The sequence below is a fragment of the Anopheles bellator genome, chromosome 1 (genome assembly GCF_943735745.2).
Source record: "Anopheles bellator chromosome 1, idAnoBellAS_SP24_06.2, whole genome shotgun sequence".
In the NCBI taxonomy this organism is placed as follows: Eukaryota; Metazoa; Arthropoda; class Insecta; order Diptera; family Culicidae; genus Anopheles; species Anopheles bellator.
The window spans coordinates 21,803,902-21,825,776 of NC_071285.1; the positions used below are offsets into that span (position 1 = coordinate 21,803,902).

The 21,875-nt window shown below is 47.4% G+C and overlaps 3 protein-coding genes across 4 annotated transcripts; all 3 read left to right on the forward strand.

Annotated features, from left to right (window-relative positions):
• The first annotated feature begins 1,362 nt into the window (after positions 1–1,362).
• Positions 1,363–5,245, forward strand: LOC131215218 (uncharacterized protein Rv2082-like). The gene is made up of 4 exons (XM_058209606.1): positions 1,363–1,383; positions 3,735–4,075; positions 4,211–4,884; positions 4,956–5,245. The coding sequence occupies exons 1-4, from the start codon at positions 1,363–1,365 to the stop codon at positions 5,243–5,245; spliced, it is 1,326 nt and encodes a 441-aa protein (XP_058065589.1).
• Positions 5,246–12,059: 6,814 nt separating this feature from the next.
• On the forward strand, positions 12,060–15,688 carry LOC131205313 (prisilkin-39-like). 2 transcript variants are annotated; one of them, XM_058197367.1, is made up of 6 exons: positions 12,060–12,194; positions 12,611–12,846; positions 13,758–14,007; positions 14,085–14,218; positions 14,299–14,401; positions 15,583–15,688. In XM_058197367.1, the coding sequence occupies exons 2-6, from the start codon at positions 12,817–12,819 to the stop codon at positions 15,597–15,599; spliced, it is 534 nt and encodes a 177-aa protein (XP_058053350.1). In that variant the 5' UTR covers positions 12,060–12,194; positions 12,611–12,816; the 3' UTR covers positions 15,600–15,688. The 2 variants fall into 2 exon arrangements, with proteins under 2 accessions (XP_058053350.1, XP_058053349.1); XM_058197366.1 differs by lacking the exon at positions 15,583–15,688 and having other exon boundaries at positions 14,299–14,550.
• Positions 15,689–17,442: 1,754 nt separating this feature from the next.
• On the forward strand, positions 17,443–21,404 carry LOC131215219 (fatty acyl-CoA reductase wat-like). The gene is made up of 7 exons (XM_058209607.1): positions 17,443–17,667; positions 17,758–18,114; positions 18,179–18,335; positions 18,407–18,767; positions 20,762–20,881; positions 20,949–21,206; positions 21,269–21,404. Exons 1-7 carry the CDS (start codon positions 17,443–17,445, stop codon positions 21,402–21,404), a joined length of 1,614 nt encoding a protein of 537 aa, XP_058065590.1.
• The last annotated feature ends 471 nt before the right edge of the window (positions 21,405–21,875 follow it).

A 21,875-nucleotide genomic window follows, 5' to 3' on the forward strand; every position in this document is an offset into this window, starting at 1 on the left:
TGTAATTGAATATATTTCCCAAAAAAATATGCTGTCTGACAGATGGGACCCATTTTCCATTCATCGAACACTTCCCATCGGTTGTGACAACACAAGAATCTGTTTTAAAAATGTTTCTCCGCCTCGACTATTAACCCGTTATTAACGCGCAGTTCTATCTTTAAGGGTATGCCCTCGACATCCTTGTGGAGCGCCAATTCATCACCGAGAACTTCAAGCTTCCTTCCAGCTAAACGGGCAGAAAAGGGGTATCACGCTTCATCGCCGACGAGAAAGGAATCCAGGAATTCCGGAAATGGAGCGCTTTTCAAACAGGTAAACAATTAGGAATTTCTTGGATCCCGGATGAGTAATTATGTATGCCGTGCCGTCCACCTCCAGCCGCCAGCGTAAGGACATACTCGATCTCCGAAGTGCCTTGGAAGCAATTTGTCTCATAAATTAGGCAATCCGGCAGAAAACACCATTAGCCCTCCCATCGTCCGGGAAGGATTCTGGCCCAGGCAGGATCATCTGTAGCAGTCACAGCGAGCTATCGTGAAAGAGCGGAACTTCGACAAAATAATTGGAAATCATCGTTCAGATTCGCCCCACCATGACCAGATACTTCGAGTCCTGCGTGCCAGACAGTTGGCTGGCTAGTCTGGTTTTCGGTGTGTGCCGGCGTCGAGCGCCCATTAAAAGTCGTGCTCGGCGGGCGCCCCGTACACTGGCTGGCTGCCGGTTCCGCTCATCAAAAATGCAAAACCAAGACATAAAACACGCGCTACGCATCAGGAGGCGGTCGCGTCGTCGTCTGCGTCATCATGTGTGTGGATGTGTTTTAAGGTCCGCCTTAGCCACATTTCTTGACTTGATTTCTGAAAGCTGCTGCTTCTTCGTTCGGTTCACGTTCGAGATTCGAGTTTTTTTGTAGCACCTATTTAAAAGTGTCTCGGACGTAGAGCGAGCTTTAGTCGATCGGCGGCTGGTGGCGTGAGAAGCGAACCTGCGACACCTGAGAGAGAGATCGGACCACGGAAGCTGTACATGTTCTTAAGTGTCGCGTTGTTTTGGCAACGGGATCTGCCTGGATTCCAGATAGTGTCCTTTTCTGTCTCTCGGTGGTTGTGTGAGGGCTGTGGGTAGAACGTAAGCGAATTTGACCATCGGCAGTCATCGTCAAGCTCGGTGCACAATTTGGTCGACGGTCCACAGTGAGAGTGTCACTTGTTTTGCGGACTCATTAATGCGGAACAAAACAGGAACTGGCAAATTGTGAAAATTATAAAAAATTTCTAAAACTAGTGCCCACCAAAAGTACGGACGGAGTTGGTATCTTTACGATTCGCTCAACAATAACAACAGAAAACGGATTCCAGAATGTTGCAAACAAGTGCAGCGGTAAGTTAGTGACGATCTAGGGGAAATTAATAGAGCTGTACATTGTGACGAAAACTAAAATCTAGCGCAACAAATTTACTAGTTCATCGTTCCTTGTTCTGTTCTGAACAGTATCCTACTCTAGAACCATCACTATCCTGCGAGTGATAGTTAGCGAGTGCTTTACGTGGTTTAAGCAATAGCGTATGTCCGATTCTCTACTAGTGAACGGAACTTTTAGCGATGTAAATTTCCAACAAACACCGTTTCAACCTATTTGGGAAATTCGAACAAGGTAGAAAAAGAACCCTGGGGGGTCTGTAAACTACACGAACAGATGCTACCGGATGCTAAACAAGAACGAAACACGGTTAACGAATTCCGTGCACGATATTTTCTCGTCCACTGTGCAGATTTTCGCTATTGTTTCACGCTTTCATGTTGTTGGGAGGAAAGCATCGATATTTGAAAGCGAGATGTTTATCTTTTGAAGGAGTGATGTTACTAACAGCTAGCTAATTGCAATACCGTTGCTATAAAAACAAAATTAATTCTAATTTAAGTTTCTTAACTGAATACACTTTTACACAGTGACTTAACACTTCAATTTATTCACTTCTTCGAATGTCTTCTGAAATTCGGTTTTCGGCAGTGCGACCCTCAACGCAATTCGTGGGTATAAACGCCTTTATACTTCATTCTCATTTTTCACGAACGAAAGCCACATGTTGATGGGTCAAATGAAACAGAGATTTCATTTCTTGTCATAATGTGGTGATTTATGACGCGGTGTTCTGTAGAATGAAGGATCCAATAGTCAGAATTGCGTTATTTCCTTCGAGAATGTCTTTTCCAAACTGTTTTCTTCTGAATTTTGTGAGTCGAATACCTCTTCGATTATGCTCAGGCACTGAGGCGATGTAACAGTTGACTACGAATTCTTCCACTTCTTTAACCTGCTTTCTTATTTGATTTGCCCACAAAGAATAAAGTGGAACATGGAATTAAATATCAATTAAATGCCATACACCAACTGATTATGTTTTGAGTCTAAAGTACAGAAATATACTTTTTTTTGCAGAACTTAATTGATTTGGTTATTTTACTTGGTCTGCTATCTGCTTAGATTTAGTGGAATATTTTATTTCATGTTTGTAAATGCTTCAACCCTTCTATCTCAAATACACTTTGCTTATATTTCTCATATACATACTTTTTGTATCTTTTTGCTTTTACTAACTTCAAATTAAATGATAATGAACGCTTTGCTTTGCACTAATGAAACACTTTGCTTAACACTTGTCTATGGAAGTGTCTGAAGAAATTTAAACCTCATCGTGAGTGCATACCAGTACTCGAGGAGATATTACAAATGATGGCAAAGCTTAATAACTAGCTTAATTATTTAATGGATCCCGATCGACATCTTTATAATGGAACTCTTCCATTTAACAGTCTTGGAAAGTCAGTCTCTCCCAGCACTCGCGCATCTTGGTCATGAATTAAAAATTTGAGGCCATCAAGCACCGGACCACGAATCGCTCCGATGTAGATGTTGGTGCAGTCATCTAGGCAGTCAATTGAAGCTGTTCTTTTGCCGATGTTGAAGTTTCAAATTGATTCACAACGTTCCGCGCCCGCTATAAATTGGATCCGATCGCTCCGCGTACCGCTTCCGTTCTGGCTCTGGACTTTCGGTCGTTTGATAGCGAACCTTGACCCTGAGACATGTGGGATGTTTCGTTGTAGGATTTACATTTGCCCTCCGTGTGTGTCAGATTAGCTGGCAACCAGCTGGGCCGCCATCTGCTGCTGCCCCAGCATTTTGCTCGCATTACTTTACAAATTCATTCGGAGCAGGCCGGCCTTGGAGAAGAATTTTTCGGTAATCTTCGGCCGGCAGCGCCACCGGACCGGTTGCGAGTCTGGGCCGACGGCCACCACCCCCCCGACCACCACTCTCCACTCAGTGATGTCACCAGGTGTCATCGGGCGCATTAAAAATTCCGCATCGATTATGCATAATCGAAGCGTTGTGGAGGCGCTTCATCTTTCCCTCTCTTTTCCCTCTGCCTCTCGCTCTCTCGCTCTATTGCCTCGAGCCGCATTAGAATCATAACCGTGGCATTTTCCGTATGCAGAGAATAAATTTGGCTGACAAATCGCACGGACGATCTCGGCACACTGCACACCGGATCTAGACCATGCCGGGGAATCCTCCAAATGGCCCTGCGTGGGAGTTCGAAAGCCTGCAGATCAGCCGAATGATGGTCAATAAATTGTCGCCCTCGTTGACAGCTGGTCAGCTCATCCTTCTAGCGCCTTATGTCTCCTTCTTACCTGTTCTGTGTTTCTCTCACTCCTTCGCGTAGATCTTTCTGTTCGGAGTGTTGGCCATCAGCAACGTATTCGGGGCCGCCTTGAATGATAACATCGACATCGACATCAAGGTTGACACGGATTCGAAGCTCTACCATCAGGGCAAGACGGTGGAAGGATCGTTCAACTATGGGTACGTCGTGCCACGCCAGAACTACAACCAGTTCCAGCACAAAGTCAAGGGCCCGGACGACGTCACATATGGGTGCTACGGGTTTGTGGACCCCCAGAACGGTACCCACCTGTACCACTACGTGTCCGACATGACGGGCTATCGGGTGGTGGCACCGAACAAGCCGACCACCGTCTACTCGGCCCACGTGGCCAACAGTGTGTAAGTAGAACCCGCATTTCCGTACGAAAATCTGAAACTGCGGGAGAGAATCTCCTGGAAATCCTCTATGGAATCAGATACTTTTATTCAGTGAATGATTGGCCGATTGTTCGCTTCATTTAACTATTGTTACAGCGCAGGCATCTATGACGCCACCGGGATAAAGTACGATTGGGACGATCTCTACCTGCCCGACGTTTGCCGCGTGCTGCAAAACAGCAAGGATGAGCGCAACGAGCTGTCGATTCCGGAAGGGTTCCGGGTGAACGACGATGGAACGGTGACGCAGACGACTCAAGCTCCGCCGCCCACCAGCCGTAGGCCAGAGCCTGCCAGTACAGTGAGAACTACTACACCTCCGACGACCCCCAGACCAACGACTCCCCGACCAACAACTGCCAGACCAACGACTCCGCGACAGACAACTGCCAGACCAACGACTCCTCGGCCAACAACTGCCAGACCAACGACTCCGCCACAGACAACTGCTAGACCAACGACTCCCCGACCAACAACTGCTAGACCGACGCCAGCACGAACTGCAGCACCCCGGCAATCAACGCAGGCACCTTCTCCATCCACTACTCGTCCCCGGACGGCACCAGCCACGACTGCGACACGACAACCGACCGAACCGCGCCAAGAACCGCCGGCCACCACCCGACGTCCGGCACCGACAACTCCACGGCCAACGCCTAAAAAAAGCAACGCCGAGCAGCCAACCAAAACCAGCGGCAACAAGTTTGGACCACCGAACGGTGATAATCTAATCGGACAACCGACAAACAATCTCGTCCAGAAGCCCCCTCGTGAGTAGATACGCACTGTGCGTTCCCTCGTTAGTGTCCATCTTGACCAATTGACTCTACACACGCTACAGGTGATCTGGATGCGGTTGGCTACGAGATTCAGGAGCTGCGAACGATGCTCCAGATGTTACTGAAACAGTTGGGCCCTTCCCGGTCGTCAGGACCGGCTGGGGACTGTGGAGATGAGGGGCTCGGTGCGGTCGATCCGAACGCAAAGCAAGTGTTCCTGCCGCTCGTCATTGTCGATAGTCTCCCGGGGGCGAAGTCAGCGCAGAGCAGTGGTCTACCGCCCGGTAGTCAGTTTGCCATTCCGTCCGTCGGGTACGGGTCGCCTTCGTCGCGGTGTGGTAACTGTGGTTGAGCTGTGGTCTCTCTGTGGAAGACCTCTATTATTCCCGAAATAAACGTAACAATATTGTGCACGCCTCATGATGATAGCCTAATGGAAATGAATTGATAGATAGCCAGGCCGCCGTGAGCTGGTGTCCTGAGTTAGGATTCCCGGCTAACCCGTACTTGGGTGAATGCCGAGTGGCCTGTTGAACTATTGCTGCGTGAAATTAATTTTGAAATTTTCTTCAAGCTACGATTCAATTCTCGTGATTAGCAAAAGTTCTCTGTTATCCGAAAACCACGGCCAAAAGCGCTGAACGGTAAATAGGTAAACTTCTGAAACGGAAGTCCCATTCAAATTAGCTGCCCTGTAAGTAGTCAGCTATAATTAAAAATTGATTTGGAAACTCCAACCGCATTTTATCAGCGTATGTGTCGTATAAGCGTATAAGTAGTAAAGCTTAATTTTTTTGAAATAAGCCTTTAATGACTTCTGGATACATATTTCCATCTATTCGCCTTTCCATCTTTTAAGTTCGCCAGCAGCGCCAGTTGCTGTTTTCCTATTTTACCGCCAACGGCTATTTTCAAAGAATTTATCAATTTTTGTTTTAATCCAAATCCGTAGTTTATTTTTCCTCACTTATTTGATGTAAAATTTAGATGGCTAAAATGTTCGATATTTGAATGCCTCAAGAGTTGGGGGCATAATGAAAATCACTACAAATGGCCGGATTTATTTTCTATAAAATTTTATTTAATATAAATGTTTAAAAAGGTAAAATTCTGGCAAAATCAACAATACTCATCAACTTCTTCGAAACTTTCTCTTGTCATGGTTTCCGTTTAGAGCCATACATCTTATTCCATTCACTAGAGCTTGTGCATTTGATCATGTTTGAAGTTTGGTTTGCCGGTGGCTCAGCATCAGCATTAACGGTACGTATTTCTCACTTAATTTCCCATGAATGGGAATCACAGTAATTAACTAAGCAATAGACAGAGATCATTAACGCAAATTTCATGCATGAACGGCTCTCAAAAGGCTACCTTCCACATCCTGCGAACATTCCAAGTCCTGAGAGGAAACATTCGAGGGGGCCGTCCCAGCGAAGGAGCTGACTTTTGGTAAGCTGCCAAAACAAACCCTATTTGCTCACTACAATAAACAATCGCAGTGCTACAACAATGCGGGCGCTTCTTTCGTCGTGCTTCGCTTTCTGTGTTTTGAAGCCAAACGATGTGATAATGCATTAATGGTGGAGGCACCGTGAGTACAGAGGGTTGATCCAAAAGTGCGATACAAAGCACTCTTAATCTTCTGAGGTTGAGCTTAATCGTTTTCATATGCAACACAACAAGCCATCGTATGGTAAAAATATCATATTAGCACAACTGCATGAATGAAATGTATGAAAAAGCTTCCATTAGCCAAGAGTGACCCACTAGTGACCTGTGGAAACATACTTAGTTAAGCTGAGTTCGATTTTCTTCGTTAATAAACCTTTTCATTTTATTGTAGACCAGCTGTGGTTTCTACTCCGTTACTACTGAATTGACTCAAATCCTCACTTTGCCTAATTCGGAATACTGTTGAGGATCGCTTGGAAAATAGAAACAAATATAAAAATGAAAAATAAAATATAAAAAGTATAGTAAAAAATAAATAATGTTTGGTAGCCTGTTTTTGCATACTCGCATTCCAGGCAACACTTTTCGGCCAACCCGCACTACCACGGGGTGTGCCCTTCAAGTCATGGGATCTGATGCTGCCCTACAAGTCAAAACCGACGAACATTGTTGTTGATTTGTGGCGCTGACCTATTGCAAGTCCCAGTTGCTGCCGTTGGCCATTGCACTGTTCACAATGCCCCTAGCATTTGAGGCCCCAAAAACCCTGACATTGTGGGGTCGCAGTCGCACAGCCCTAGCCATGCTGTTATGAGCATTCTGAGACCGTACTCATTCCGGCTGTCCAAGGCTTCATTTCGCCATTCGCACGCCTATCACTTGTCGTGCCTTGTCAGTCGCCGGTGTCACGATAAACCCTTTCGGAACTCCCCTGCCAGATAGATTGGGCGGGCGTGGGTGTGTCATTACATAAGCCAACGCCCGATGTGTGTCATAACGGCCCCCGCTAACTGCGGCGACCTTCGGCCCGGTGTTGCCAGCAAGCGGACAGTGGACAGACGAACGAAAATATCGCACCGGCTGCGGCTACTAAAACGACACTTATTTTGACATTCCACCCCAGGGACAGGCATTTTGGGCGGAATCGGATTCGTTGCCATGTTTGCGGATGGAGCAGAATTGCGGGCTGATAGCAACATCTGCGAGGAGCAGAAAACAGGAAGCACTGCGAAGCGTGCCGGTTGACCAGGGACACATAATCAGGACGTCTGACCTTCGGTGTTTGATTTTCCTGCTGAAAAATAGACCATCTAATGGCGGAAAGGTTGATTCAATGTAACAAGTTTATTTCACTGACCGAGAAATGCTTCAAAAGGAAAGCTAATTATGAAAATATTTGCTAGAATGCTCAATTATTAGGTCTATCGGAAAATTCTGTATGTTTCAAACAATGTGCCAGCATACAAAAAAATTTTTTTATAATTTAGTATAAAAATTAGACAATTGGCAACAGAACTTAGTTGACAAAAAAAACTTAGCTAACATAAATAAAGCCCTAGCTAACTTAACACTGCAACTGGTGAATACGAGGACAAATAACCAGTAACCAGACATTAAAAGGAGGCAAGATCAAGGTAACTACGACACTAACGAATAGACATGTTATGGTCAATACGAGACGAACAAAAATTATACGTACGGCAAATAGAAAATAAAGGATCGTTGTGACCCGTGACTGAAATATAACTCAGACTTTATGCTTTACGCGTATCTAAAGAAAAAAAAACCTTGAGATCAGTTATAGTTAAATGAAAGTAATAGTGAAAAACATTACATGGTATATACAATTCTGAAAAGAAAACGATAATGATGCTAATCCGAATGAAATGCTGCAGAGGTACTAAAAGCTGCCATTTACTTACTTACTTATTCTGCTACAACCGCCGAGTGGTCTTGGTCTGCAATATCGGATCCTTAACGAATAACAAATACTGTACTAAAATTATTTTATAATTGCGATGCGTGCATTTCGTGTATTGCTTCATAATTAGACAGAGTCATCCAAAACTATTTGAACAATCGTCAAAACCGACATCAATTACCGTACAGGACGGTACAGGACCAAAAATAGACTGCCTAAACAAGAGAGTCAATCACGCTCGGCAACCCAACGCTGAGCAACATAAATCAGGAGTTCCGCTTAATTCAACGACCTTTGGCGTGACGAGAGTTCAAATGGCCAGCGAACGTTGCCGGGTCCGGTGTGCTGGATGTAAACATTGCCTCCATATCAAAGACCCATCTATTATCGCAAACAGCGTAACTACGTGACACGAAAGAAACACCGACGCCTAAGGACTTCCGATCGCCTAATGAGTCCCGTGTCAGCCGGTCGTCGATCTTACTAACCATCCCGATCGGCATCGGGCTCCGTAGACACCGTCCCGAAGAATATATTCCATGAAGTACGCCTTTGCGAAGGTTTGTTTTTTGCGGCCAATCTGAAACACCCACACTCTCGACGGTCTTATCGCCGAGATCCTACGCACACCTAGCTTGCGACACCTAACCGCCTCGTGGCGAAGAAACGATTTCCTTAATGGGGACATTGTTTGACGTTCGGAACTATTTGACTCCGAAATTACCACGCCAATCGTCGCACCGCCCAACACGTCAGACGTCTCGGGGCGTTCGTCGATTGTGTAATTAGTGGATGGTGAAGGATAATTTTGGGGGACCCCTCGCCGGTCAGGCAAACAACTGGCCGACACCGCACGCGGTTCGATGGAAGCGTTCTCCGAACCGGAACTTTGTGTGTTCTTCGAACACCGGAGCTCATCAACGGGAGCGGACCACGGTCTTGGCCGGACTCAGGAAAGGGTGAATCACGTTTTCGGGTGCCGCCATTATTTGCCTGTCCCGGTGTTTATCCTACATTTATCAGTACCATTCCGGACCTAGCTGGGGTCATCAGGCCCAGAATGGCCATCGCTTGTCATCCCCATTTCGGGTGGACAAACGAACGCACATTTTGTGGTCCCCCACGGCCGAGGTCACCGGCCGGTGATAATGGACAACTTTTCGACATCTCGTCCGGTCGACGTCGATAATCGATCTGTTAAACTACCCAGGAAGGAGCGTCGCTTTTCGGCAGCCTGTTGATCGGCGTTGAAGATGGGCCAAAGGGCAATTTTGTGGATTTCGAGGTGAAGCTAAGGTAGATTCTATCAACTTCCGTTGTGGGTTCGCCTGGATTTGTTAATAGTTCAAAAACAACTCTGATAAATAAATGGATGTAAATGAATACATGAATTTTCTTTGATGCAATAAAATCGAAAATATGCAAGACTTTAGGTTTTAGAAGACGCACCCTAAAACCTTTTCTGAGAAGAACTATTGCAAAAATAATAGGAGAACAAATCAAGAATCCCTAAAGGTTAAGCTTTGTTTATTGCATACCTTCAGGCGTTTACACATTCCTTAAATTGTCTCAGCGTTTAAGTTACAAACTCAAATCGAACTTCGCAAAACTGCGTGTCACCAAGTTGTTGGACTCTTAGGAAACTGTCATTAGCTTCGTGTCCACTTGTTCCGACTTGTTGCGGCTGTGGTTTGCAAGCCAAAGAGGAACCCATCCCGGGATTTTCCAAACGTTAGTCGCGGAACTCTTTTCCACACTCCAAAGCCGTTTAACCTGTAGAACGTTGTTCGGATGTGGACCCTTCAGTGCGTCAGCCTTGCGGAAGACAGAAACAAAAGGAAGAAGGTTCGCTGTGGTCAAACTACAAACCGAACGCACCGACCGCGGGTAGGTTTAGGCAAACAAACGTTATAATTTACCATTTGCGCCCGCTCGGCACCATGTCCGTTCGGTTCGTGGAAACCGCAATGGAATTTCCCGGAACCACAAACCGCGAGTGCGTTGGTATGTTTGTGTATGTGTGGTTACATAATTTTGAATTTTGCAATTTTTACTCGTTACGAAAAGAGGAAAACGAACGGTCAGTGGAAAGAATTAAAAATGACAGAATAAACCATATTTGTTTCCTCATTACTTTCAACTTTAAAACTGGGAAATATGATCTTTACTGAGGCTGGGAATGAAAGCCAGCAACATTGCCAGATAGTGCGATCATTAGAAGGGGTGGGTTTTTGACATTTGCGTCACATTATCATTTGATGTGATGTGGCATAGCCAAAGCGCGATTCCCGCGGGGGTCTTTTAGCGCATGCCTTGTCGCAGTAAATCAGACACGTATTCCGCCAACTATGGGTCGAGTGTTGGCATCCGAAGGCTCAGAGATCGCTAGCGACCGACGCAGCTTTAGAGATTTTAATTAACAAATTGTCTAACCTTCTTCAATCGCCTGACGGAGGAGAACATCATATTTCTGTATCGGCATCGGCTCTGTACTATCGCCACTCTTCGTTGCACTTCGGCAAAGCCGGTAATCTCGAATATACACTGTACAGGAAATATGTAATGATCACGTATGACAGCCTAAGCACAATTACGATTTTAAGTGATGTTTTATAGTGAAGCTAAAATTCGTGAGAGTATGATTCATCTATTTTTTACTTATTTATATGGAAAGTTTCTTTAAAGAACAAAAGAACCAAACATAATCATGTTTTACACAGAAAAATTGTTGCTTGAAAATCGAATAATTCAAATTGATAAAAACAATGTTTGGTATACGGGGTTCAATACTGAAAGTTGAATTGGATCAAATCAATGCACAAAATCAATTGAATCATTCATCAATAGAATAACGTTTAGGACTTCTTAGCAGCGTAATGGTAATTTCGGCAACCCTTTTTGCGATTTATTCAGCTTTATGTTCGTCTCAATGCTTGGGTCCTGGTGTTTCGCTGTTTGTTTTACGGAAACGCCGTTAAACACAGTTCCCTTTGCTTTCCCTTTTCCTTAACCGATTGAAAAAAGGATTCGATTGGGACCGAATAAATTCGAAATATCACGACTCATTCGACATTCAGAAAATCATCAGGCCTTCGTTCGGAAACTCATTCGGTGTTTCGAACTTTAAGTACCTGAAGCACTGGTAGTTCTTCGAAAATTGAACAATGTAGAGCATGCTGCATTCGCCAGCTACTTAACGCTTCCGTCCAGCTAATGGTCGACGACGTGTTATGGAAACCCGCGATCGGTACTTTGCAGAGGGCGTAATGCAAAACAAACAATCGAGTTGTTTCGTTTCAGAATCAGGAACCTTCGAACACGGGGTTCGCTGTTATTTTGCTTGAGGTGCCACCAATTTGGGGCAGGCAACCTGCCACAGAGTGACCTTCTGCAACCGCCTTCGAACCAAAGGCGCGTTTGTCATCATCTCCACGATGTTGGGTGGTGCAAAATGTAGCACTCCGGGTCCGCAACCGGACCATGTCAGACACCAGAAGGTTGGCCAAGAGGCACCTTCTTGTGAGTCTAGCCACTCCCAGGCACGCACCTCAAAACCTCCGGCGCGCACGCTTATCGCGCGCTTATGGGCTCGAACGCAAATGTTTGCGTACTGTTGGCGCACCGATCGAGCGCACCGGAACTACGAACGAGTGAGGCACCTACTACGATGAGCGATCGAGCGCCGGCAATGTTCAGGTCGGACGCACCGCGGACCGGGCCGGGTTACCGCGAAACGCACAGGTGACTATAAAGCCGCGGGTCTGGCTGGGAAAAACCATTACTTCCATCCGATCGCTTCAGCTGGCAGCATCGCGCCGGTGGTGCTCCCAACTCTCCCAAGGCCATTCTTCTCCCACCGCAAAGAAAGGGTAGCCGTGCAAAAGTGCCAAGTGGTTTAGAGTGAGAAGTCCCCGAATTATTTGTGGTAAGCAAAGCCAGCCGCCAGCTTCGGACCTAGCTCCGGAGGAAGTCGGCGATGTTTTTGCGATGTTTTTTTTCCGGTGCGCGTTGCGTGAAGTGAATGTCCAAAGCGTTGTGCAGGGCGCCCGAGAAACTTTTTTTGGGGCAGTTTATATGCAAAGCATCACACAGAAGAATCACCAATCCGACTAAAGATGAGATGAAAAGTGGTTGGGAAAAGTGAACGGAATGCCGGAAAAACAGCGCGAGCTCCGGACCCGAAACCGGAGTGGGACCGGATAAGATCGATTGCATTGTTTCGAGCTGCTCGTTTAGTGTGTTGTCTACCCTCTCCCTTACCCTCTGTCTCTCTCTCTCTCTCTCTCTCTCTTTCCCGGTGACTCGGCGGTGACTATGTCGTGCGCAAACCCCCAAATTTAGTGCCAGAAAGCGGAGTTCGTGCGGAGTTCGGCCTCCGGAGAAAAGCGAAAGGCGAAAAGTCGGATTTGTGGGCCAAGCATTTTTCCGGCAATTAATCACCGGCTGGAGTGTGCATAGTTGCGGAGCGATTGAGGTTTCCAGCATTCTGTGCCACGGGCAACAAAAGCTTTTCGTCTCCGGAACACGCTCGAGAAACGCGCACCAAAATGAATGCCATCGTCAGTGCGCTGTTGAAGGTAAGTTGGGCCTGGTTACTGTTGTTGCGGTTAACGGCTACGGTCTTATCCTTTGGCCCGTCCACAGGACAAGAATGTTGCTGGTGCAAAGTTATGGCAACATTCGATCTGAGCGATTGGTGTTGTAGTAATCTTTCACTGTCTGGTAAAAAACGCCAAAAACAAGGCAAAACACGCAAAAGTTGGTACCAAAACGCTTGGTATCTGGCTCTGTTTTTTCACGATTTTTCGATTTTCCATTGCCCTAAAACGATTCACATTTATATTTTCGGGAAACTCTTCATAGTTCAAGCCAAGATTCCCAAAGACTCAACACAAACCTGAATGGTCCTTGCGAAAATTAATTTAAATTCAGTGTCGAAAAGTGTTTCTATGTTTTCTATGTTTTGGAACAAAAAACATCGAAAGCAAACAAATGTCCAAGATAACTCGGGTTTCCCTTCTCTACGCTTTTCGGACTTACACGGGGGTTCTGCCTCGAAGACAACTCGCAGAGTGCCGTTTGGAGGTTGCCGGTTTGCGTTTGGACCCCCGAATTAGCCGTTGTCCATAGTTCAAACGTTGCGATTAATCTTTCGCAAAGATCGCACCGCCGAGCAAAGTGTTTCCCCGGTATTGTTCATTGTTCCAATTGTTTCATTGCGGTTGCATTATGTGTCCACTGCCACACTACTGCTCATCGTTCAAGGACGTCCCGCGTTCAAGGGTAAGACACGTCAAGAAGTTAATGGCGACGTCGATGAATTTTGAACGATGGAGTTCCGCCTTCGGACGATGGACGATTGACCGAGCGATGGGCGTCGCCATCCTCCACAAATGACGTCATCCAGGGCCTGGGTCCTGTTGGGTGGCCCGGGGTGGTGTGTTTACCTACTGACGCACTTTCTCACCCTTGATCCATTCATTTGCAGATGCTGCTGGTGGCCTCGTTTCTGTCGCAAGTAGCCTACTGTCAGCCGAGCTCGGTACGGCGAGCGGCCGAGACAGCGGCACCGGCGGCGGCGGTGGCACCGCCGTCGACACCATTGTTGGGCGATGATCCGGTGACCACCAGCGATGCCGGCGATATCGAACCGAAGCCGGCCGCCAGCGAGGCCGGGCCGAGAACGCAGCGCAGCTACTATGCGGGCAGCAGCTACGGGGGAACGACCAGCGAGCGATGTACGTAACTCGATGTCGGCCACTTGCCATCTCATTGTTGTGACAACCCATCCCTTCTTTCCCTCCCGACTGCGCAGTGTTCGACTTTGGACTGCTGGGCAAACCGTACTACAACCGGGGCGGAGGCTACTACCCATCGACTGGGGGATACTACCCGCAGGGAGGCTACTACCCACAGGGTGGTTACCTGCCCCAGGGCGGCTACTATCCGGTAGGTTCCCATCTCGCACACGTCTGGAATCCCAGCCTTTTTTTTTGGTGGGATCTCTGATCTCTGTTCTCTATCTCCAGTCGGGATCGGGCTACTTCCCTGGGACGAACACGCTCGGAGTCGGCGGAGTCGGATACGGCGGTGGATACGGCGGCGGATACGGTGGCTACGGTGGATTCGGAGGTAACGGGGGGCTGCAGTCCTATTACGGCTACAACAGCGACCAGTACGGCTACGGCAACCGCAACCTGGGCTACGGCTACTACGGGGCCAGCACGCCGTCCGGGTACATTGGCTCGAGCCTGGTCAGCGGTTTCCGTGGTTACAACTAGAGGGGCCTCATTCCGTGTGCCGTCCCATGTACCATACGCTTTACCTTCCCTATCCCTACCACTCCTGGGTCCTCTGTGCCGCGTGTTCAGTGTTCAGCTTGCTTGTGTGCCGTTTCCTCCGATGGCTTCCTCGAAATACTCGAAAACTCGTGGAGGTGTTCCTCAGTTAGTTCAATGCTTTCTAGTTCGTATATCGTCCTGGGACCCAGTGTAACGAATAAAGAGTTTGCAAAGAACCCGCTAACCGATCCACCGGACAAGTCCATAACACACATTCCGCCATTATGCCATCGGATCTGCCCGCTTTTGTTGTCGTGTCCATAACGCCATTTGCCTAGTTCCAGTTCCACAATCGCTGCAGTCTGCGATAAGCCCTCATATTATGTAACCTGACCGACTACGCGCACCCCTATATATGAAGAAATGCATCGCTACCGCCGCTTCCTCAGGTCCCGCCAACTACTTGGTGCTTGGGGTTGGCGCTCCCACACCGGGGTCACTGAGCGCTGGGCCGACACGAGCGAGTCACCAATTATTGTCTCGCGTTTCTTCCCACCCATTGTGGCGCTGAGACGCAAGTGCAGCGCCACTATGGCCCGATGCAGTTGCGGGCCCGACACCGAACTCACCCAAGCGTCACTTCCTTCCACGGCGGGTTTTTTTTTGGGGGGGGGGGGGGGCCTGACACCTTCCAACGACAAAGTTCTGCCAAGCTGCCCCGATCTGTTTCGCCGTCGCCTCTGTCGGAAATGGCATATTTCAACGCTTATTCGCTAATGCTTATTGTTCAACAGCCGCCGGCTGGGCGCCCGGTGTGATCCTTTACATTCCGTGTCCGGCGGGGGGCGTTTCGGAGAATATGAGCAGCATGACAAAATACGCAGCAATGTGCTTCGTTCTTTGTGTCGCTGTTGGCTTCGACCAGCTTCTTCATTAACCGTTTTCACCCCAGTGATGTCCCAGCGATGCAGTGCGCTTCCTGTTTCGTGTTTCATTCTTGTCGTTTTCTTTTTTTCGAACACTCTTTTTCAGCAGTTCCGCTTTACTAGACACACCCGGCAGCGACCGGCGTAGTAATGTCGCTGGGAAAATGAAAAGAAAATAACCGGTCGAACAGGGCAACAAGTGGCCACAACTGGAAATTTCCCCATTGGGAGCCAATGGCGATGCTCGTTGCGTTACTTCTTTTTTTATTGTTGTAATAAAAAAATTTATATACAAAAATTGTGTGTTGTTGCTGTTTGCCTTCGCGGTCTCAGCCGGTGGTGCTGATTGAAACATTAATTATAAAAAAGCAAACGAGTTTGCCAAATGGTTTCCATGAAGTTTATCATCCGATCCGTTCCGATTTACTGTCCCATGTGAAATTAAAAATACGCTGCATATTTTCATCGATTGAAAATCAATTTTCAAAGCAGTAACACGTGTATTGGATATACTTTTGAGAATTTCATAGTTAAACATAATACCTTATTGGTGATGTTAGTGGCGCAGCTTGTTTGTTTTTTTCTGAAATTTTCGATATTATTTGAAGAAGTGTGAAATTTTTATAAAGAGAACGAAAATTTAAAAATAGTGTACATTTTTGGACGCTCAGAGGTCTGTACATAATTAATTCGTTCGTTGAAAACTTAATTTTTCGTGTATTGTATGAAATTTTTTTTTTAAACAAGATAACAAATACCCCGTAAATTTGTTTCGATTTTTACAGTGCCGATGGACGAAAATAATAGTTCAAAAACTGGTTTGATTCATTAAAAAACGACTGCCGGCCGAACTTTGGCTTTGTTTTACACTTGACTAAATTAATTAAATAAAATTAATTAATTAATTAAATATCGAAACCCACGTTTCGATTACTTTCATTTCAAAACAAACATACAAATTGTTTTATTATTTTTACATCGCTGTTTTATGTCTGGCCAGCACCCCTGGAACTTTGTGCAACCTCGTGTAGCAAAGGCTCTTGTTAGATTTTACGGAGATAAAAAAAAGAGAAACCTCCATGAAATACCAGTACCCAAATTACCCACAAAGCCACCAATTCGGTAACGACATTTTAGAACCATATTAGGCAATTATTAAATTACATTTGAAAAGAAAGAAATCAGAATGTTATTGTGTCATGAGCAAAACCACGAACGACGGACTTCCGAAGGACGAATTCATCAGCGTCCTGTGGCGCATTCTTTGTGCAAAAAGCGGAGTCATAAATTGGTCACCATTAGCGGACACGTACCGGACTTAGTATGTACCATCATTTCCGATCAGCTGGACAACGTTTGCCGTTCGAAACAAAATCGCCCGCCATTTACCTTCATTAGCCGGCGATTGTAAATGGTCGAGTCAACATGAGCCAGGGGGGGGGCGGAGAGAGGTTCAGGTCACAATATTTGCAGAACATCAGTTCGTAGACCGACACACGTCCGCCTGTTCCGGCGGCATGACCCAATTTGTCCTGTCCTAGTCCTCGAAAAAACGCTCCTAATTCACGAATCGTGTGGCAGTAAATATAAAAGATTCCATGTCCGACGGTGCGGTGCCGCCGAGGGTCCTGTAGATGGTGGCCGACGCATCGTTTGTTTGGCAACGAAGCATGACGCCACGTCGGGTTGGACGCGGTAGTAACCACGGAACAGCCACGCAGTTCCGCCAGCTGTTGGTGGTTCCCATCCGTCATTATGAATATTGCATATCAATCGACGGAGCGTATCCGACTCGGTGGTCGGTGGTCCGACTGTCCCATTGGACCAATCGGGAGTTGGCCTCCGTCGGGAAACCACGCACCAAGTTGAGGTTGTGCTCAGTATCCAAGGATTAAAGGGAGTCATTTCTGGGCTGCCCGAGATATTACCGAGAAGTGCCCAGAATCCTAGACTCCTGAAGCACACGATGGCGGCACACGCCAAACCGGAGAACCAGAGTGCCCCAAGTGGACGGGTGCTAAGCTTCTACAGGAACTCCACCGTTCTACTGACGGGTGGGACCGGTTTTCTAGGAAAGGTGCTGCTCGAGAAAATCCTACGCTGTCTGGGCGTGCGAAAGGTGTTCCTGCTGATCCGCTCGAAAGACAACCGGAAGCCGACCGAACGACTACAGCGGCTGCTCCAGGACGCGGTAAGTGGGCGCTGGCATACGCTAAGCCCTCCAAAACCAAACTCAGACTTCAGCCAGAGCGAGTGGTCCTCAAAACAAAATCGACGGAAGATCTTCGATAGGTTACGGGAGGAAACGTCACCGGAGCAACTCCTGGAACGACTGGAAGCGGTCGAGATTTCACTGGACGCCGACCGACTCGGGATGGAAGCGACGGCCGAGGCACGACTCCTGACCGAAACGGAACTCGTCTTCAACGTGCTGGCGTCGGTGAAGTTTAACGAGAGTGTCAAAAATGCCATCGCCACCAACGTCGGCGGTACGCAAAAGGTGCTGACGTTAGCCCGCCGAATGCCTCGGCTGAAGGCCGTCGTCCACGTGTCCACCCTGTACTCGCACTGCGATCGGACCACGATCGAGGAGCGCGTCCACCAGGACGGACAGCTTAATCCAGCGACCGTGCTGCAGGTATGTCCCTCGAGTTCACTCACCGCCATCATTCCGCAACTCTCGATCTCTCGTTGGATCTCAGCTTTCCAGCACACTGTCCGCGGAAGAAATGGACCAACTCCGGCACTGCCTGGTGGGGCACCTACCGAACACGTACACGTTCAGTAAGCGCTGTGCCGAGGCGCTGATTGTCCAGGAGTTTTCCGACCTGCCCGTCGGTATCTTTCGGCCACCGATCGGTAAGCGCGTTTCCGGATATCTAGAGCCTCCAACAGGAATCTCCCACAAGAATTCCTCTTCCGCGTTGCAGTGCTCTCCACGTACCGCGAACCGATCGCCGGGTGGACCGACAATCTGAACGGACCGTCCGGGCTGTGTCTGTGGACGGTGAAAGGCTTCATCCACGTGATTCACGGTGATGGACGCCGGAAAGCCAACTTGGTGCCGGTGGACTGCTGCGTCAACGCCATGATTGTGGCCGGCTATGACGTGGCCGAGCGGTCGATAGTGGCCAGTCGGGACGTAGACGTGGAACCAACCCGCTGTGAACGGGACCAGCTGACGGTCCCGACGGTGTACAACTACGTGTACGACAAGCCAAATCTCACCTGGGGCCGCTACATGAGCCAGGTGTCGCTCGGGTTCGATGGACTGTTGCATCAGCTGTGGTGGTAAGTACAGGAATTATGTAGTAGGAATCATACAAATCGATAATCTGAGGTCGGCGTCGGTAAATGATTTTGCTTTTCCATTAATAACCACTTCAAGCATAAACGGGGTCCCTGAAGTTCCGGAACCTCCACGAGTCGTAGGAACATTTAATGCACTCGGGCCAACTCGAACCAACGTTCGATTGTTGTCGGCTGTTGAAGCTGTGTCTGTTGGGCGCTTTTGGCATTTCTTCGCTCGTCGGAATGCAATCTCGTCCGTGTGGCACCCAATCCGCAATCGGGACCACACCGAGTGCGCAGCCTCTTTACATGCTTCCCGTTTGAGCAGCAATGCACACGATTCGAAATTGCTCGTCGATCCACCGTCGGGCGGGAATGTTTAATGGAAAAGTTTTCTCTCTGCCGCGTTTTTGGTGGATCGAAATATCATCATCAAAAAATTTACCAATGCCAGGAGTCCCGGAATGGCCCACATACGGCATTTTGCTCTCTTTCGCTCTGTTCTGGCACTGGCAGCTGGAAATCACGCCGCGTCGGAAACGGTTAAACTATTTCCGGTATGTTACGCACGCTGTCAGTCGCGAGTAATTCGCTGTGCAATGAATAATACAACCATTTAAATTAAGCTACCTGTAGTGTCCTTTGGCATTCGGCGGGCATTATGGTGGTTTATGGTTGATGAAGTAGTTTTAACTTCGTGGTAGCAATTATTTTATTTAAATTCGCACCACTAGCTACAGACATATTAAACTTTGTTCAGCTCTGTTAACGAGGGTTTTTTGAAAGTACCTCTTTTTTACACTCATTGGCGACCGAGAAACTGTGAATTTCCAGTTCGGTCTGTAATACAAGTTGTCTATTAAAACGTACATAAAGAAATTTATTAGGTACCCTTCTACTAGTATCAAGCCATTGTGCTTTGTGTGGTGAACTATTCATAGTTTTGTGATTGACATACGTCGTTATAAATGTTATGTTCTAATATTTATCAAAAATCATTAAAAATGTATCTGTCTACGATCTGATCTGATCTCTAGTTAAAATGCTCCGATATGAATACTCCTGTGCTCGTAGTACGCGTGGTCTGTTAAAAAAATATCACCAATTTTAATTTTTTTACATACTTACTCAAGTGGCCTCTGTTCCGTCTGCGGAACATAGGGTCATTTTGTTTTTGTAACATATTATTATTAAGTAATGACTATAAATTTTGTGCCCTTTAAAATAATTCCCATCAGATATTATGCACTTGTGCCTCCACTTATTGTTCAGTTGTGCGTTATTGCTTTGCTACTAATCCGATTTTTGTATTTCCACAAATCCGGGCGTTTGTGGCGGATTTCTCCGTCCGAATTGTGCATAATTTGCAGGTAATATTTTTTATAGTCAATTCTACCCTGTGGCAAGAACTCATGATACAGCACCCCACTTAGGCAAATGTTCCAAAATTTCTCCATTATTTATCAAATCTCTCGTCGTTACTTTCGATTACATTAAATGCCTTTGTTGTGCTTCAAATGGTTCGACCATATTAAGTACTTAGAACGAGCTACTCAAATAGGAACTTTTATGGCCCCAGCGTGAGCTCAAACATTTACGGTAAAAGTATGGCAAAAAAGCTAGGTAAAAGTAACTTAATTCCGATCCCTGTTTGGATACCGCCGGCGACAGTACATTGAAATCAACATCATCAGCTTCATTTGCCCGTCTGCGTCCGTATTGTGCCGCGGGAATCTAAAGAATGTTCATAAAATAATGCTTAAAATATTCATAAAAAATCATTACACTTCAAGGTTAATGATTCCCACCACCCACCAAGCTCCGTCCCCGTATAATCACGTTATCGAAATAAGCAATCGATGCGTATAACTAGACTATTAGCAAGCTTATGGTGAAATTGTTTCTTCGGACGCCCCCGCCCAACAGGCGGAGAAGTTTTGTAACTTCCGATGAACATAAACTTTTACCACCTAATCTGTTTTCGCCCCCCGAAGGAACCACTCGTACGCGATCGTCTCGAACGGAGCACTGTTCCGGGTGCTCGCCCTATGCTGCCACACCGTTCCGGCCGGGCTGGCCGATCTCTTCCGGCGTGCCTGCGGTCGACGGCCAGTGTAAGTACGGGAGCGATCCGCCCACGGATGATGATGTCCCTAAGCCCTCAAGCACACCATTTTGTAGCTTCAGCAAGATGGTCTCGAAGACGGCACGATTCCTGGAAACGATGTCCTACTTCGGGCTCCGCGAATGGGCGGCCGTCAACGACAACGTCGTTCGCCTGCGAACCCTGCTCGGCCATGGCGAAGCGCAGCTCCTGGAGTTTGATCTCGCCGCGGTCGACTGGGACGAGTACTTTCGGACGTACATCCCGGGCATCCGACGCTACGTACTCGGCGAGCCGCAGTACGGCTGCCGTTGGAGTGGTCACTGGAATCGAAGGTACCGTCGAAGGTGGTACACCGTGGCTCGGACATTCTTCCATTTGCCTCTTCCACTTTCAGGATACACTTCTGGTGTCAATTATTGTACAAAGCCCTCTGGATCTACGTTTGCCTGCGGTTCGCCCGACGGGTGCACCGTACGTACGTGGTGCGTAATTTGTTTTCGATTCTGATTTCCCAGGGACACGTGGCGTGATCTGGACGACAGGCGACGAGATGAGCAAGAGCAATCCATCGTTTATGATTGCAAACAGAAACCGACGCCATCCGCCATCGATGCCGAATCCGCAGCACCGTTAGCTATTGTGAAGTGGTTTGAGCGGAACGGGAATCACCGAGACCGCAGGACCGGAAAGAAATTGAACTTTTGATGGATTCGTTCACCGATGACGACGCGGAGCAAATCAGCCAGCGGAATACACGTGTACACGCAAGAAAGAAAACCTCAACACGCCGGAAACTGCAGCATTCTGATAATTTAGAAAAAGACCCGACCCGGCCGGCATGGGAAGATTCATAATTTGTGGTTTTGTAGCAAATAAAACATTTACTCTTGGGTGCGTAAGTACCGCTTCTCGGAACGTCGGGACGACCATTCGGTGAAAGAAAATTACGGAATTCGAGGTGTGTCTGTGGTTGATTTTAGCGAATTTCATCGCACTCAATC

Bases quoted from the DNA above. Each gene is read 5' to 3' on its own strand.
- LOC131205313 (XM_058197366.1), top strand. From the start codon at position 12,817: ATGAATGCCATCGTCAGTGCGCTGTTGAAG. The intron at 12,847-13,757 runs GTAAGTTGGGCC...ATTCATTTGCAG, and splicing joins TCGTCAGTGCGCTGTTGAAG to ATGCTGCTGGTGGCCTCGTT. The intron at 14,219-14,298 runs GTAGGTTCCCAT...CTCTATCTCCAG, and splicing joins CCCAGGGCGGCTACTATCCG to TCGGGATCGGGCTACTTCCC.
- LOC131215218 (XM_058209606.1), top strand. From the start codon at position 1,363: ATGTTGCAAACAAGTGCAGCG. The intron at 4,076-4,210 runs GTAAGTAGAACC...CTATTGTTACAG, and splicing joins GCCCACGTGGCCAACAGTGT to CGCAGGCATCTATGACGCCA. The intron at 4,885-4,955 runs GTGAGTAGATAC...CACACGCTACAG, and splicing joins TCTCGTCCAGAAGCCCCCTC to GTGATCTGGATGCGGTTGGC.
- LOC131215219 (XM_058209607.1), top strand. From the start codon at position 17,443: ATGGCGGCACACGCCAAACCGGAGAACCAGAGTGCCCCAAGTGGACGG. The intron at 17,668-17,757 runs GTAAGTGGGCGC...AATCGACGGAAG, and splicing joins AGCGGCTGCTCCAGGACGCG to ATCTTCGATAGGTTACGGGA. The intron at 18,336-18,406 runs GTAAGCGCGTTT...TCCGCGTTGCAG, and splicing joins TATCTTTCGGCCACCGATCG to TGCTCTCCACGTACCGCGAA.